The following is an 18,422-nucleotide window of genomic DNA, read 5'->3' on the forward strand; positions in this document are numbered from 1 at the left end:
CTGACTGCTGTGTCTGTGTATAGCAGAGTGGCAGATCACACTAGAATAAATAACCATGCTGTTCCTGTTCCAAGCTGAATAAAGCTGGTTTTGCTAAAGTACTGAGACTAAGCCTCGTGTTTTGGGGTGCAAGACAGGGACTTATAGCGCGACCCCGATCTTTTATGATTTGCTTCTGTGGTGCTTCACTGCACCGGTGTGAGCCTGCTATTGCCCTGCCCTAGAAACGGACAAACAATCTTCCACAGACGCTGCAATCGCGCTTCTGGACGCACTTCAGTGTGTTGTTCCCGTTGGGTGGGGAGTGGGGGGGATCCCAAAAGTGTCCAGAAACCTCACAATATGAAGAAGAAGAAAAGGATGATTTGGCTTCTGATTGATAACTGTGCTGCACACAACATGCTTCCACATTTAGATAATGTTCACATTGAATTCCTCACACCCAGGTGCACAGCAGTGATTCTGCCATTGGATTTGGGCATTCACACCCTGAAAGTGTATTATGGCAAGGAAATGCTGAGAAAAATTCTCATCAGCATAACTTGTAGGCAAGAGGAGATTAAAATTAACGCCATGAATCATTTCCATTGCTAAGTCCCCATTTGCGGAGGGAGGGATACAGTATAAACATTAATAAGGAAGATGTCATTTATCTCCCCGGGCAAATAACATGGATGAATTCTGACAGAATTTCAATATCTGAATTTCAAACTGTAATTCTTCTAAAATTAAGTGTAGATTTAACTTTAACATTAAGTTAAATATTTGGCTTTTACAGATAGGTTTATGGAAATTACTACGGCTGCAACAGCAAAATATCTAAATTAACACATATGTAAGAAAATATATTATGTAAAAGTAGAACATGGAAAAGTCCTGTTCATTTGGATTCACAAATTTCACCTAAACACACTGGTCCTGCACTATATGAGTTCTCTAGACCACCTAGACACCCACTGCAGTTTGGAGTGAAGAGTGCAATTATCTATCAGCTCCAACAAGCTTATTTTCAACTAGTCAAAGCTGGCATCACTGTGAGGAATATGTTTTTTGATTTCTCCAGTGTGTTCAATACCATTCAGCCATCACTGTTAAGAGGTAAGCTCGAAGATATGCAGGTTTATGAGCCTATGGTGTCCTGAATAATGGACTATCTGTCAGTCAAACCACTATTTGTGATACTCAAGAACTGTGTCTCTGATACAGGCGTGAGCAACACTGGAGCACCACAAGGAACAGTTTTGCCTTCTTTTCTCTTCACTCTTCACACTATAAATATAACACCAGGTCATGTCACTTGCAGAAATTCTTAGATGATTCTTCGCTTATGGGATGTATTAAAAAGGGGGATGAATTCATTGGAGTAAGGTGAAGAACTTTGTTTCTTGGTGTAGAAAAGAATTGTCTGCAGCTTAACATCAGCAAAACCAAGGTGTTGGTTATTGACTTTTGCCGCACCAAAAAGCCTCTATGTGTGGTCACTGTTAAGGTAGTGAAGGTAGAAATGGTGCGCTCCTACAAGTACTTGGGGTCCATATCAATGGATTGGTCTTGTAAAACAGAGAGACAATATAGAAAAAGGCAAGTCAGGTTGTTTTTCCTTAGTGTGTGTCCCCGTGTTTCTTTGACATAGATAATGACATTCTTCACATCATCTACAACTCTTTGATGGCCAGTGTGATTTTCTATGTTGTGGTGTGCTGAGCTTATAACATTACTTCAAGAGATGTCCACTTAATCCGCAAGCTAATTGAAAGGGCAGATTCAGTTATGGGATGCACTCTGGACCACCTGAAGGTAAATAGCTTATGCTATTAAGAGAATTAAAGCAAAACTGAGTGCCATTATAAGCAATGCTGCAGTAGATGTGTGTCAAGAAAAACTCCTAGGACTCATTTACAGTACACCAACAGCAGTATGCCTGCACAATGTCTCACTGTGACTTACAAGTCAGATATTTTCTTTCTTTTTTAATTTACAAGTACTTTGTTACATAAGTACACTTATCAGGAGTTTGTACTTTAATTGAGTAAATTTAATTTATGGCTGCTTTTACTTCACTACATTTTTAGGTCAAATGGAATACTTTTTAATTCATTATATTTTCTAGCAAGTCTTTGTACCTTGTTACAAAGACCATGCTATACATTCATAAAAGAGACCTATCAGGTGTGTTATCAGCTTTTAGGTTTTAGTGTGGGTTATATTTACATTAGATTATAGGGACATTATGCTGCAATATTTTTGTATTTTGCATGTGTTTTATCCATTAATTCCATGATCTGTGTTTTTATAATGTTTAATTGCTAGTCTGTTTTATCATTTATAAAATTGACAGATTTTTCTCCAGTGCCCTAAATATTCATTTTCTCTCTGATACAGTTCCACTTCATTCTTAAATCCCTGATTTGCTGTTGTTTTATATTAAATCCATTAAGTATTCAACATAGCAAACAAAAGGTAGTTTCTTTTTTCATTATTATAATCAGAAATAACAGCCATAGTTCTGATTTTCCCTTTATTATTCTAGCAGCTTTAAAATTGAGACTTTAAAGAGCATTTGCAGTTTCAGGAAAGCTAACTCATTGGAGGTTGCTGACAGAAACAAAGGCAAAATGAAAAATACATCCATCCATTATCCCTGACGTGTGCTTTGCAAACGCTAGAGTCTGTTGAGAGTGTTGGTTTGTTCTGTGGTGTGAGATTTACATTAAAAAATACATTTTGCTCTTAAAACTTGGGTTTTGGTTGCCTCTAAGGAACCGTGTGGGAATTTTTTAAAGCTTTTTTCCCTTTAGAAGGGTTTTTTTTTTGCTTTTTTTTCGCCCGCACAAGAGCAAAAGTAGCTGGGTGTTTGGAAGTGCGCTTGGAAAAGTTATTTGTACTTGTTCTTTTTCTTGTTATCTGTATTTGAATTAGCATCGAGGCGGCAGGGTAGAAAGCAGCAGTAACTGATATCGGCATTTGTAAATAAATAACCGCGTCGTCGTAACAGCGATTCCTTAGTTTAAAGGAAAAGAAAAAAAGGCCGCGGCTGACTTCAAAGCAGTAAAAGGTGGAAACTCAGTAGTGCGCAGGTAAGCGGCCTGCGTTAAGACACCGATCAGGCACAAGGAGCAGTAGGAGCAAATAAGGTAGTAAAGTTTTATTTATTTGTTTATTTTAGATTAAACAGTCCTTAGCGTCCAGAGGCAGAACAGTTAAGTGGGCGACAGCGTATTGGTTCATTAATACGGGGGAATACAAACAGTGCGAGTGAAGAGCTTATAAGTAAGAAGAGCGCAAAGCTAGAAGAGACAGAGAAAAGTAAAGTTAACCTCATAGAAAGGCAAACAGCAGGCAGCTGAGAGGGAGAACAGTACAGGAGCTTAAGGGGAAAAGGTGTAAAATATCTGTAGCAGATCTTAGTGTTACCATTTAAGTTAAGGAGCAGCTGAAAGAAGAAGAAATTTAATTTTAAGAAAAAAAAAATATATATAGTTAAGGCAGCTTAGTAATCCCAAATCAAATTTTAATAATGAGGCCAGTGCAATGCAAGTCCTGTTGGATGTTGGACTTTTTAGATGATGGTTTGGAAGAGCCAGTTGTCTATGAGGGCTACATCTGCAAGAGATGCCAGCTGATCCAGCACCTCGAGCTCAGGGTCGCTGAACTGGAGGAGGAGTTGGCTGACCTGCGTTGTAATAGAGAATTGGCGGACTTGGCCCAGGTGTCCTTTAGAGATAGTGTGCACCCCTAAGGTGGCGGGAGGAGATTCCAGACCAGACAGGTAGGAATAGGTGGGTCACGGTCACAAGGCGTAAGGTAAAGGGTGCACACTGTCCGGGGGCATCAACCCCAGAATTAGAAGTGTCTAACCGTTATCATGTCCTGGCGGAGCTGGACGGTGACTCTGATAATTCTGAGGTGGTAGGCAGGGTTGAGGAGCCCCAACGGGCCACCTCAAAACCAGTTCCCAAAAAGAGAGAGGTAGTGATAGTTGGGGACTCAATCATTAGGGGGATTGAAGCGCAGGTGTGCTCCAGAGAGAGAGAGTCTCACGGGTGTGTTGCCTTCCGGGAGCACAGGTGGGAGACCTCCCTGGAAGGGTGGATAGGCTCTTGGCCAGAGCGGGGGTGGATCCAGTTGTCATTGTCCACGTTGGAACAAATGACATACATAAGGGTAGTCTGTCAGTTCTGCGATCCAAATTCAAAGAGTTAGGTACCAAGCTGAGGAGCAGAACTGACAAGGTAGTCTTCTCCGAAGTTCTGCCTGTGCCACGCCAGTCCAGGTAAGATTGAGGAGATTAGAAGGCTTAACGCGTGGCTCAAATCTTGGTGCAGGGTAGAAGGGTATAGGTTTATGGGGCATTGGGACTCCTTTTGGAACAGATGGGACCTGTTCCGCCGTGACGGGTTACATCTGAACCGGAGGGGCACCAATGTATTGGGGAGGCGTATGTGTAGGCTAGTCGAGGATTGTTTAAACTAGGGAATGGGGGGGCAGGGAGTTTAGGACAGGCCAGATTTAGATCTATACATGGAAGAACAAACAATGGTGTAGAAATAAAAATGCATAGTAATGTAAATTTTAAGCAAACACGTAAAGATAGAAGGATTAACACATTAAAAATAGCTTGCCTTAATGCTAGAAGTATCAAAAATAAGGTAAGTGAGTTGGAGTTGTATGTAGCAGAGCACAATTATGATATTATAGCAATAACGGAAACCTGGCTAAATAACAAAGATGGGGATGAGTGTAACATAGAGGGATACACATTTTTAGGAAGGATAGACAGAACAGAAAAGGAGGTGGGGTTGCTGTTTATGCCAAACAGGAATTAAATGTAAGTCATCTTCAGTTGGATGATGAGCCCCATCTTAGTGAGGACATGTGGCTTCGCCTGGAAAATATTAGGGAAAAAGGTCTCATTTTAGGAGTGTGTTATAGACCACCCAATTCAGACAGTAATTTCAACACACATCTTTTTAGTAATATCAAAAGGCAAGTTTACAGGGGATATTATAGTCATGGGGGACTTTAATTATCCAAATATTAACTGGGATAACCTTACAGATGGAGGAGCACAAGAGCAGGAGTTTTTAGAAGTAATCAGCGACTGTTTTTTAACACAGCATGTTAAAGCACCAACAAGGGGTGAAGCCTATCTGGATTTAGTATTCTGTAATAATCAGGATAGAATTGAGGGTGTAGAGGTGATTGAACCACTAGGGTCAAGTGACCATAATGTAATACAATTCTCAGTATTTTGTAAGAGTACAGATGCAAAGACTAAAATTGTTAAGTTGAACTTTAGTAGGGCTAATTTTGAGCAGATGCGACAAAGTCTAAGTAGGATAGACTGGGATAAGCTTTTAAATGTGGAGACAGTCGAGGAGCAGTGGAACAGGTTTAAAATGTTTTACATGTAATGCAGGACAGATACATACCTAAATTTGGAAGTAATAGGAAACTAAAAAACTCCACGATGGATTAATAAAGATTTAAAAAAGAAGTTGCAAAGGAAAAAACTGCTGTATAAGGCATATAAGACTAATGACTGCAAAGAGAACCGTAGCGCATATGAGAAAATGAGGGCAACCATTAAGAAGGATATCAGAGAGGCTAAAAGACAGTTGGAGAGGAATATAGCAGATAAGGCAAAGAAGACCCCAAGAGATTCTTTCAGTATTTTAGTAGTAAAAGAACAGTTAAGGAGGAGGTCAAGTTCATCAGGAATAGTAAAGGGAATTAAAAGATACAGACAATGAAATAGCAGATGCCCTAAACTTACATTTTTCTGAGGTGTTTACAAGTGAGCAAGTGGATAACCTGCCAGAGGTAAACACAACTACTAAGGAGGTACTGAGGGATTTGGAAATTGTAGAGGGAGAAGTGCTGCTCAGATTAAATAAGATGAAATCAAACAAATCACCAGGCCCAGATAATATTTATCCTCGTGTTCTTAAGGAGGCTAGTGAGTACATATATAAACCCTTGACACATATTTTTAGGAAGTCACTGTGCACTGGAGAGATTCCAAAGGACTGGAAAATGGCAAATATCATCCCATTATATAAAAAGGGTGACAGGGCAGATCCAAGCAACTATAGGCCAGTAAGCTTAACAAGCATCACAGGAAAATTAATGGAAGGAATTATTAAGGATAAGATTGAGCAACACATGACAAGGACAGGAGTTATTCTGAACAGTCAGCATGGGTTCAGAAGGGGGAGGTCGTGTTTTACTAACATGTTGGAATTCTATGAGGAGGCAACAAAAGGATACGATCAAAGTGGAGCTTATGATATTATTTATCTGGACTTTCAGAAAGCATTTGATAAGGTGCCACATGAGAGGTTGGGCATCAAGTTAAAAGAAGTGGGAATTCAGGGTGATGTTTTTAGATGGGTGCAGAATTGGCTCAGACACAGGAAGCAGAGGGTGATGGTGCGAGGAACCTCATCAGAACTGGCGATGTTAAGAGTGGTGTTCCACAGGGGTCAGTGCTAGGGCCGCTGCTATTTTTAATATATATAAATGATTTAGATAGGAATATAAGTAACAAGCTGGTTAAGTTTGCAGATGATACCAAGATAGGTGGATTAGCAGATAATTTGGAATCCGTTATATCATTACAGAAGGACTTGGATAGCATACAGGCTTGGGCAGATTTGTGGCAGATGAAATTTAATGTCAGTAAATGTAAAGTATTACACATAGGAAGTAAAAATATTAGGTTTGAATACACAATGGGCGGTCGAAAAATCGAGAGTACACCTTATGAGAAGGATTTAGGAGTCATAGTGGACTCCAAGCTATCAACTTCCAAACAGTGTTCAGAAGCCATTAAGAAGGCTAACAGAATGTTAGGTTATATAGCACGATCTGTGGAGTACAAGTCCAAGGAGGTTATGCTCAACCTTTATAATGCACTGGTGAGGCCTCATCTTGAGTACTGTGTGCAGTTTTGGTCTCCAGGCTACAAAAAGGACATAGCAGCACTAGAAAAGGTCCAGAGAAGAGCGACTAGGCTGATTCCAGGTCTACAGGGGTTGAATTATGAGGAAAGATTAAAAGAGCTGAGCCTTTACAGTTTAAGCAAAAGAAGATTAAGAGGTGACATGATTGAAGTGTTTAAAATTATGAAGGGAATTAGTACAGTGGATCGAGACTTGTATTTTAAAATGAGCTCATCAAGAACACGGGGACACAGTTGGAAACTTGTTAAGGGTAAATTTCGCACAAACATTAGGAAGTTTTTCTTTACACAAAGAACGATAGACACTTGGAATAAGTTACCAAGTAGTGTGGTAGACAGTAAGACGTTAGGGACTTTCAAAACTCGACTTGATGTTTTCTTGGAGGAAGCAAGTGGATAGGACTGGCGAGCTTTGTTGGGCTGAATGGCCTGTTCTCGTCTAGATTGTTCTAATTCTAATTCTAATTCTAAATCTGCATGTCTTTGGACTATGGGAGGAAACCGGAGCACCCGGAGGAAACCCATGCAGACATGGGGAGAACATGCAAAACTCCATGTAGGGAGGACCCGGGAAGCGAACCCAGGTCTTCTAACTGCGAGGCAAATGCGCTACCCACTGCATTACCTGAATGTAATTTTTTGACCAATGGCACCCCATTCTGCACACTTTTCAAATTGAGCTGCTCTACACACTTGATCTAAATTTTGTTTTGTATTTTTTTTACTTAGTAGATGAATTTTTAACTTGCTGGTAGTGAAAATGTTTGCCAAATAAAAATATTAAGAGGAGGCAGCATTTCAAAATCATTACAAGGCAACATTTGCCCATTTAGTTACTCAGTTCATGTCATGCTAACAGACTGTGCCTTGACTTATAGAAGACATAGACGATCACTGGCTTTTGCACCCAGGGATCAAAAAGACATACAGAGGACTACAGTGGTGAGCAAATTTAATGTATTTAAGTAGTCATGAGTGATTTTGTAGCCTTGCAACGCTTCATTTGGAGCTGGGAAAAAGATGTCAAAGACAACCGCACAGCACATTTTCAGGTAACTGGAGCATTCTTCTGGAGGACATTGACTCTCAGATTTGTATTTGCCATTTTATTATGTTATATGGAAGTTGAATTGTTGTAGTGTAATATTAATGAAAGCTGGTTATATGTATGGAAAAATGTTAATTCTTAACATTTTCATTGTCTATTGGAGGGCATATTATGTCCTGAGCTTAGTTATAGGTAATTCTATAGTTTACATAAGTACTGAAGGGGGTAATTTTCTGCCAATAAATATTGTTTTATATTAACAGAAAAAAATCATGCAGCAGTTTATTTCAGTATACGGTACATTTATATTCTCATTTATAAATTGCATTTAAACTTCAGATGACAACTACTGTATTTTGTTTTGTGTTTGATTATTGAAGCATACTTAATGTGGTACTTGGTTTCACTACTTTTTTGTTAGTGTTTTTTCTCTTTATTTCATCACTTGATTCTGTCTTGGTTCATTTTTTGCTGTCTTTTGGTTTTTCATGTAGCTTTGGTAGATTGAGGATCACGTGGCCAAAGCTCAGCTGGTCAAAAATCAAGCAACTCCATTTTAGAGAATCCAGAAATTAAATTGAGAGCATTAATGCTAGATGTGTAATAACAGACCTCACTTGTACTCTTTAGTACTCCAGATAGTGTGTAATCACTCATTTGGACACATTTTAAAACATTTTTCTGGTTAGTCTTTTTTGATAAATCTGAAACACCAAATGGCACAGTTAGTGCTTATTAAACACCTTATGGAGAAATGTGATCATCATGATTTTTTTTTCTTTCCCTTTTCAAAGCAAGTCTCCTTTTATGTCTGTATTTATATATTCTGCAACTGGAAAATCAGCAAAAATGTAATATTACCAGTGACAACAGTAATATGACCAGTGAGAAAATACCTAGGGCTGCTTTTGGATTTGATATAAGTATAGCACAGATAAGTGCAGCAGTCAGTGTAGATCTGCCTTAAAATTAAACAGTTAAAATAAGCCACCAAGAAAAATCTGTCATAATGCCAATGAAGTAGCACATTTTGTGTGATTTACTTTATGCTTTTCCATATAGCAAAGTTTGTTTTTCACCAGGCCCCCATTCACCTATGTTTCATTAAAGCAAATTAAATAAAAAAGGCAATTTAGCCTAATTTGTTTGTCAATTATGTTCACCTAATTTCCCTAACATGACATCAGGTCAAAAATTAAATGTCTCTGAAGTCATACTGTCTACTGTTTGTTCTCTGAAGAAGAATGTTCTAACGCTTGTATGGAAGTTAACAAGTTTCCATGTGTGTCCATCTGTTTTTGTTAAAGAACACATTTTAAAATAATACCCAGCATGCACTAGTCATTAGCCTAGTCATTCTTTTTTGGACGTTTCCTAGTACTATGTCTTTTTTTATAATATGGGGACAAAAACTGCACATATTATTCCCATGAGGCATCACTAGGCTATGAAACCTAACATCAATATCGGCCTTCTTAATTGCTTCTGTACATTGTCTGAATATAAAAAGTGAACTGTCTAATACTACTTTTTCTCATAAAGTGTACATTCAAGTTTCAAGCCTCCTTTTGTGTATTCAAATCTAACATTTTTATTTCCAATGTGTTTTACATTTCTTCTTATATAATACGCTATCGTGGCTTTTCATTTGTCTGTCCAGGATTTTAAATCACCTGTAGCAGAAAAAACGTTTCACCTATTGGCTTGAAATTTGGTACACATACTGTATATTACGTGACGTCTACTATCCGCTTTCAGGGTGATGATTTTTATTACTCTTTTTATTTTTATTTTATTTTATTGTAGAATTAACTCTCTGCAGCGCGCAGCAAAGAGTGCTATGCGGCGCATGCTTATGGGTGCCGTTTTTATTCCCTACCACCTTTGTGATCACTTTCCCTACCTTTTCATATCTTTAATCATTCTTGAGGCAGATTTAAGACTTAAGTGCCATCTTAACTGAAAAATTTAAGAAAGCATACTAAGTAATTGTAACACAAAAACTAACTTAATCAGTTTTAATGTGAAAAGATGCAGACGAAAGAAGAGAAGCAGCGGGCTGCTAGGTTGGAGAATAGAACAGCTGCTCAGGAAGCAGCAAGGCATCAACCTCTGAGCAAACAAATGCTAAACAGAGACAGAGAAAGAGTATGAAAACTATGAATGCTCAAGTCATGTGTATTCACTGCACGTTATCGTGCAGTACGCCGTTACTGGTGTTTATATAATACCACATTCATCATAAATCTTCCCAAATATAAAATCTGTATGATATCCATCCATCCCTGAGTTAGCTGATTCTATAATTGTTGTTGTTTCCGGTTTCCGGTTGGGCAAATGCTGGCATGTTCTCATTTTTGTTGTTTTTGTTGTGGGATCTTTCTTCATGTTCCTGGTTGGGACCTTCTGAGTTTACTTTTACTCCTGAACTTTTTGGAGACCTACGATTGTTTTGATATCTAGCTGCAGTTGTTGTGTTGCCTTCATTAAGATCTTGATGGCCGTCTTAGGGTTTACACGAGCCCTGGCCTGCTCATGAAACTTCGGTCTGACCTGGCATACCATTAATAAGTAACAACTTTCTTTCAGGTTTTGTTCAGTTGTCTGTCCGTTCTGACGTGGGGCTGGCTGGCTAACGTGTTTTTGAACCTTTGTGCCAGGGCAGCATGTTGGGGAGCAGGTGGCCATGTAAAGAGTGACTAATTCTTATTTAATATAATTTTTTTGGGATCTGATCCCCTGTTCTTCAACTTATGGGTTAAAGCATATGCATTTTCATGGCACTTGCTTATTCAATTGTTGAGCTGAGGAGTTTGAACTGGATGCCTCACATAGGAGCTGGATTATATAATCACTGTGTTGCCCTAGGAATTATAAGACGGGCCCTCTATAAACATCGCAGTTCTTGTCGGAGGCTGTGCTGGAGTTTGCCCTCTGGTTCTCTGACCATCAGTTTAATTCATACCATCTATTCTGCTGCTGGATTTTCTCTCTGTGGATCAAGTGTGAGACACAGAGGAGTTAACTTTGATAACCTTCGCTCACTTCAATATTCACGTATGATAAAGAACAATCAAAAAGAAACAATCAAACGACTCTGTGAAGATGGCCTTAATGAACGTTCAATCCGTAGCCAACAGATCTTTTATTTTAAATGACTTTTTTACCTCACGCAACCTGAACTTTCTGTATATGTTATGACGTGGTTAAGTGCTGGAGGTTCAATTTCTCTCCCGTCCTGATTGTGCCTTTTTTAGCTCATCTAGAATCGCTGGTCAAGGTAGTGGGTTTGCTGCAGTTTTTCAGAACAGTTTTAAATGTAGACTTTTGACTGTAGACAATTTGTCCAGTTTTTAGGCTCAGCTGTTTAAAATTGATCTTACAAATCCCATACTGTGTGCACTGGTTTATAGACCTACTGGATATAATAAGGATTTTATCCAGGAGTTCTCAGAGTTCTTATTTTTCATGGCACAGATAGAATGCTGATTCTGGGAGATTTTAACATTTATGTTTGTTGTCCGACAAAACTCCTGGTTAAAGTTTTTTTAGGTCTTGTGGAATTTTAATTTTACTCAGGTGGTGACAATCAGGGAGGAAATACATTGGACTAAGCCTTGCATGGTCTCACTCCAAAATACATCTGTGACCTCCTTCACCCCTATGTGGCTCCTTGTAGTTACAAGATCTCGGATGAACTCAAGGGGAGACAGAACTTTCCCAGTTGTTGCTCCTAGGCTTTGGAATGACTTGCCTTTTCACATTAGGTCTTCATCCTCTATTGTGGTTTTTAAAAGTCGGCTTAAGACCTACTTGTTTTCTTCCACCTTTCACTATGTATAATAGGACTAGCAAAATACCCGCGCTTCGCAGCGGAGAAGTAGTGTGTTAAAGAAGTAATGAAAAAAAAAGGAAACATTTTGAAAATAACGTAACATGATTGTCAATGTAATTGTTTTGTCACTGTTATGAGTGTTGCAGAGATATATATGTATATGTATGTATATTATATATATATATATATATATATATATATATATATATATATACTAGCAAAATGCCCGCGCTTCGCAGCGGCAAAGTACTGCCTTAAAATTTTCATTAAGAAGAAAATTAAACCTTTTTAAACTGAGGGAAAATATACCAATAATTATTTGTTAAGGATCTCTTTGTATACCACATTGTGAGTTCGGCCCTCCGGTTTTAATATGACCAAGCTGAGCGCTGAGCTTACTCTTGAGCATGCAACGTACAGTTGGCCATGTGAAAAGTAATCTTCTCTGAAATCTCACAGCTTGGATTGCTGCTGTAATAATCGGTTTGAGTTTCATGGTTTGTTTCAATCACGACAGTATTTGCAGGACTTGTGTTGAAGTGACATTCGGCATCTGTCAAGCGTTGTAAGCATACAACCAGTTTCATTGATAACTTCACATCCAGCTTTTGAGAGTTTAAACATTCATAGTTCAAAGTGTCCACAACTGAAATCGTCACCTGTGAATCTAAGATGTTTAAGAGGCACTGGCGGCTGTCGAAAGGTGTAAAATATTTGGCCATTTTGGTACACTTGAAAGCGACAACCGAACAATTCAGTGGCAGCCATCAACTCACATGCAGAACCATAGGTGAAGAGCTTAAGCATTTCACTCTTATAGTGCTCCTGTGTAGTATAATTATCTCCTGTACTGTCATCAGTCCACACCTTGAACCTGTCCCAGTCATTCAATACATAAGACACAATGTTCCTCCGGATATCAAGAGTGAGCCTGCAATATGTAACAAAGAGAATGGAAAAGGCAGGTGCCATCTCTGGGCATGGAAACCACTCGGTAAGTAACAGTTCTTTGATCGATAGTGATCACCTCGATAGACATGTTAATGGGGGAACGGTTGGAATGATAAAGGAAATGGGTACCTGAACAATGTAAAGTAAGTCTAAAATACCTACACAATAACTATAATCGTAATAAACGAACAATAAAACAGCGGAGAAGCTGTGGATTAAATAAATAGGCTGTAGTTATCAGCAGGAAGACATGAATCCCGTGGCGAAGCAAGGAAGGAATTGTAGAGACCGGAGCGACGGACGGCCTTATATAGGCAGGCAGCCAACAACGAGGGAGGCGTTGGGATGGTGGACCCAACGCTGCCTCACACGGTGACCGAGCTGCAGGCTATGAACGTATATATGTATGTAAGTAGGATTCAGTTAGCGTTGGAAACCCACGTACCAAATTGCATGAAGATGGGCCCATAAGTAACAAAGATCGTTGAAAAGTTCAATATGGCGGCCGACAGTGGCATCTTACCACCGAAATAAGTACGTAAATGGGTTTTGGTTAGCGCAGGGAAGCCGCCTACCAAATTTCGTGAAGATGGGGCCATAAATAAGAAAGTTCAACATGGCGGACGTTGTCGACCGTTATGACCGTTACGCGTAGAATTTCGAGATGAAACCTGCTTAACTGTTGTAAGTAAGCTGTAAGGAATGAGCCTGCAAAATTTCAGCCTTCTAACTACACGGGAAGTTGGTGAATTAGTGACGTTGGAAAGTTCAAAATGGTGGCCGACAGTGGCGTCATACCACCAAAATAAGTACGTACATCGGTTTCGGTTAGCGCAGGGAAGCCACCTACCAAATTTTGTGAAGATGGGGCCATAAATAAGAAAGTTCAACATGGTGGAGATTGTCGACCGTTATGACCGTTACGTGTGGAATTTCGAAATGAAACCTGCTTAACTTTTGTAAGTAAGCTGTAAGGAATAAACCTGTCAAATTTCAGCCTTCTACCTACACGGGAAGTTAGAGAATTGGTGATGAATGAGTGAGTGAGTGAGTGAGTCAGTCAGCGAGGGCTTTACCTTTTATTAGTATAGATTGTGGTGGATGTTATAATTGGTTGTTTTAATAATCTGCTTCAGTATGATTGTTTGCATTGTGTTTATTTTAAAGCTTCTTTGTACAGCACTTTGGCGCAACCTCTGTTTTAAATGTGCTTTTATATAAAAATAATCTAATCTAATAGTATCTGCCACTAGCTCTATCACCTGTCGAAAATAGGTAAAAGAATACAGTGGTACCTCGGTATACGTCTGCTTTGGAATAAGTCCAACTTGGTATACGTCCTGTTTAGAGGCGAAATATTTTGCTTGGTATACGATCTTTGTTTGGAATACGACTCATGTGCTAGAACAACACGTGTGGTATACGGGCGCACGCCTTAAAAAAAAAGTTTTAACCTGTACAGTAATCCCTCACTATATCGCGCTTCGACTTTCGCAGCTTCACTCTATGGCGGATTTTATATGAAAGCATAACTAAATATATAACACGGATTTTTCGCTGCTTCGCGGGTTCTGTGGACAATGTGTCTTTTTACTTCCTGCACATGCTTCCTCAGTTGGTTTGCCCAGTTGATTTCATACAAGGGACGCTATTGGCGGATGACTGAGAAGCTAACCAATCAGAGCACGCAGTTAAGTTCTCCTGACTGAGAAGTTAACCAATCAGAGCACGCAGTTAAGTTCCTGCGTGCTGAATGCAGTGTTAACCAGGAAGTCTCGTCTCGCTAATTCAGCATCAACGTGTTTCGCTGTGTAAAGAGTTAACTTTTGTGCTCTTTTGTGTTTATCTTTGTGCATAGTCAAGCCCTTCATTATGGCTCCAAAACGATCTGCTACTGCTTCAGGAGCCGTGCCCAAGTGCAAACGGAAGATGTTAATGATTGCCGAAAGGTAAACGTTTTGGATTTGTTGAAGGCTACGATTCTTTTTATTTAAAAAGTAGGAAAGGAATATAAGATCTACGGCCGCAGTGTCCTTTTAACCAGGGTGCAAAATGAGTTGTAAGTGGATGTAATAAGGCAGTAGTCTGGATGGAATCTGCTTTAGGGATTTGGATTGAAGACTGCCAGAAGAAGAACAACGGCAGTGCTTCACATTTGCCTGAAGAGGCTCCTTTGGAAGAGCTGTAACGGTCTCCTTTGTTGTGTAGTACAATTAAACTCATTGTTATCGGACAAGTCATTTTCATTTATTTCATCTAATTGCTTTTGTATTTATGTATTTTAGTATTAAGCAGTGTTTAAATTATTTTATACAACCCCATCAATGTATAATATGCCAATACCAATAGGTTTTTTTTTCATGGGAACGAATTAATCATTTTCCCATTATTTCTTATGGGACAAATTTGTTTGGTATAAGTCCTGTTTGGTATAAGTCCAAGGATCTGGAACGGATTAAGGACATATACCAAGGTACCACTGTATATTAAAAAAAATTTGATTGCTTTCCCCATGTATAACTTTAATGCCTATCCTCTATATCCTTGTGTGCCTTTCCTGGCACTTCCACATCAGTAAGTTCCTGTTTAACCTGCTTCTCAGACTGTCATTTCCAGGCACCTTGCCCATTTCCTGTCCACTTTTATGCTTCATGTCTCTGCAATTAACTCTTAATGCACCTTCCACACCTTTCTCCTCCTTATGTGTGTTGACCTTTCTTCCCAGGCCAAACTGACCAGTCAGATTGATCTGAGGGACTGGTGACACACACACACAGACTAGCATTTTTTATATATTAGATTTGACCTAGTTTTGCATGTTCTGCAGACTTAGCCAGTTTGCTATTCATAGTCTTGCCAAGATCTGTTATGTATATTAATAAGAGCAGTGGCCCCAGTACTTATCCATTCTTGTGTTTAAGCTAAGGTTGCATACAGTCTACACACAGTGCCTTGAATCCTACATTATTTATATTTTTCACAGTCATCCCATGTGGGACCTTACTCAAAACCTTCTGAAAACCAAAATAAAATATATCATGTACATGTCTCATCATATGCCTTTGTTGCATTTTATTAGAATCCTAGCATCATGAAATACAATCTTATCCATATAAATCTATGTTAACTATTCTAATAAAATACCATTTCTTGACAAGTGATGCTCAGTCTTTAATAATTGCTTCCATTAACTTATCCATGATGCATGTTAAGTTTACTGACCTATAGATACTTGCATTGGCTCAATCACCTTTTTTTGTAATGGTACAACATTTGCTACTGTGCACATATGTGTTAATATAAAGCAGAGGTGTCCAACCCTGGTCCTGGTGGGCCGCAGTGGCTGCTGGTTTTCATTCTAACCATCTTCTTAATTAGTGAGCTGTTTTTGCTGCTGATTAGCTTGTTTTGCCTCAGTTTTAATTAAGTTGACTCAGACCCCTCAGTTGTTTCTTTTTTCCATAATGAGCAGCCGAATAATCATGAGACACAAAACAAGCTGCCACATGACCAGCCAACTTGAAAATAAAGAAAGGTGAAGGTTTCAGTCATATCGGTCTGCTCAGGTCACCAAAACATCCTGACAGTGGTCTTAGAAAAAACAGAAAATCAACAGTCTGCTGTGGCAGAGCGAGAACAGGAACAAGTCATGATATTCAATAAAAGCTTTAATTAACAGCAAGAATTGGCTTCTCATTAAGAAACAGGATGGAGTGAAATTGGCTGGACTTTGACTTTCCAATTTAGTTGGTCATATGTTGGCTCATTTCATATCTTAATTCTGTTTCATTTCTTCATTAAATGACATCCAATCAATTTAGAGGACTGAATCCTTAAACAGGGCTATTAAAATGAAGGGAAAGGAGTTAATTAGCAGTGAAAACTGCTTACTGATTAGGAAAAGGGTTAGAATAAAAACTTGCGGCCGGAGTTGGACACCCTGATAAAAAGGATCATCAGTGTTCATTCAGCCAACAAATATCCTTTGCTTTATCTATTTACCATTACAAAAATGAGCCTCAAAATGAAACTATTGCATATTTTTTGTGCAACACAAAGAATTTATTTTGTAAACCAAAAAATATTCAGATTAAAACTGACTTCCAAAGATGCTAAAATTGGGAAGCATTAAAACTATTCTGAAGGTTAAAAACTTACAACAAAAGTAAATGCTAAATGTTAGCACATGAAATATTAGACCATTTACATAATGTTCTGCTATACTATTTTTTTTTTCCATAATAATTATGGTCCTTTTGTTTAGGTGAGCCAGGTGATTCAACTGACATTCCTGGAGCACCAGGAGATCCTGGGGAACCTGGTTTGCCAGGTTAGTGTATACATTTCTGGATCGTCACAAGCTTTATTTCAATTCAATTCAGAAATATTTATTTATTTATTTTTTACTTTGTTTAATCTTTTTCAGGTTTGAAAGGGAATAATGGACAACCAGGAGATCCTGGAGTCAAAGGAATTAGAGGAACCTCTGGCTTCAAAGGCAACAGAGGAGACCCAGGGCAACCTGGATATAAAGGTAGACCATGCTCTTTAGTAAAATATTTAGACAGGCCTTTTGTGTTTTACATTAGCCCAATTAATTTATACTTTTTCTCTTAAATACAGTATATTAAAAGCTTCTTCTAATCATTAAGGTGAAAATTTAACTTTGACTTGAAAAATGACAAATTTATTATTTAACCTGTGTCTTAAAAATTGGCCCTTATATGTCAGTATGGGTGTTGTTGTGTCCGTGAACGTAGATTGAGTCCTGTCCATGTTTGGTGCCTGCTTTGTGTGTATTACTCCCGCCAAACCCACATTGAAATAAAGTTTAATAAGGATGACTGGAAGAATGTTAATCTTTTCTTAGACATTAATCAACTAGAGGAGCAAACATGAGTATAAATGAATTTGCCAAGCAGTATAAAATTCATTTCATCCAAAAAGAGTGCTGACACACTTTCTCGACTCTCTTTAACTTTGAACTTACTAATATAAAGTCTTTATAACTTATTAAATATAAAAATAAAATAATCTTCCTATTTTCTTACCTACTTAACTTGTCCAAGGATATGGAGAAAAATAACATTCTAATTATTTAATAATGCTAGCAAAAATAATATTCAAAAAAAGTAAACAAAGCAATCATATATTTTGCTGTTTATTATGTATACTTTGTATATATCATACTGGGAAATAAACAGACCTCCAGTCCTCCCAAGATCAAGGTTTCATCCCAAGTAGTTTGGATTGCTGTGCTACATGTACCTGATACACACATATAACTTAATTGGCTTCTAATATTTGCTTCACACTCAGCGGATATCACTGCTCGTTGTTTTTGTTCTGTCATGTCACCTTCTTGATCAGTTTGCTTTTGCAGTTTGTGATAAGAAAGATGTGTACCCTGATAACTTGACAGAGGTTGCAGGTAGATAGTTTTTTGCTTCACCAACATGTATCATATTGTGGAAGAAATCCCTGAGGATGAATAGTTCAATCAGTTAGATTTGTATTCAGTCACAGATGAGTACATGGATTCTACGTTGCAAGGCAGAAGAGCAAAGTTCCATTTTTTGATTGGCTTTTTATAATTTCTCTTATTTATCAAAAAAATCATAATA

General features: G+C 38.4%; 1 protein-coding gene across 1 annotated transcript in view; it reads left to right on the forward strand.

Annotated features, from left to right (window-relative positions):
• The window catches only part of col4a6 (collagen, type IV, alpha 6), a 582,406-nt gene that overhangs the window by 450,552 nt on the left and 113,432 nt on the right, over window positions 1-18,422 (forward strand). Inside the window, exons 33-34 of the mRNA XM_039765772.1 lie at window positions 17,063-17,128; window positions 17,225-17,332. Coding sequence (XP_039621706.1) covers window positions 17,063-17,128; window positions 17,225-17,332 — 174 coding nt within the window. The remainder of the gene's footprint in view (window positions 1-17,062; window positions 17,129-17,224; window positions 17,333-18,422) is intronic.

Source organism: Polypterus senegalus, chromosome 10, assembly GCF_016835505.1.
Source record: "Polypterus senegalus isolate Bchr_013 chromosome 10, ASM1683550v1, whole genome shotgun sequence".
Classification (NCBI taxonomy): domain Eukaryota; kingdom Metazoa; phylum Chordata; class Cladistia; order Polypteriformes; family Polypteridae; genus Polypterus; species Polypterus senegalus.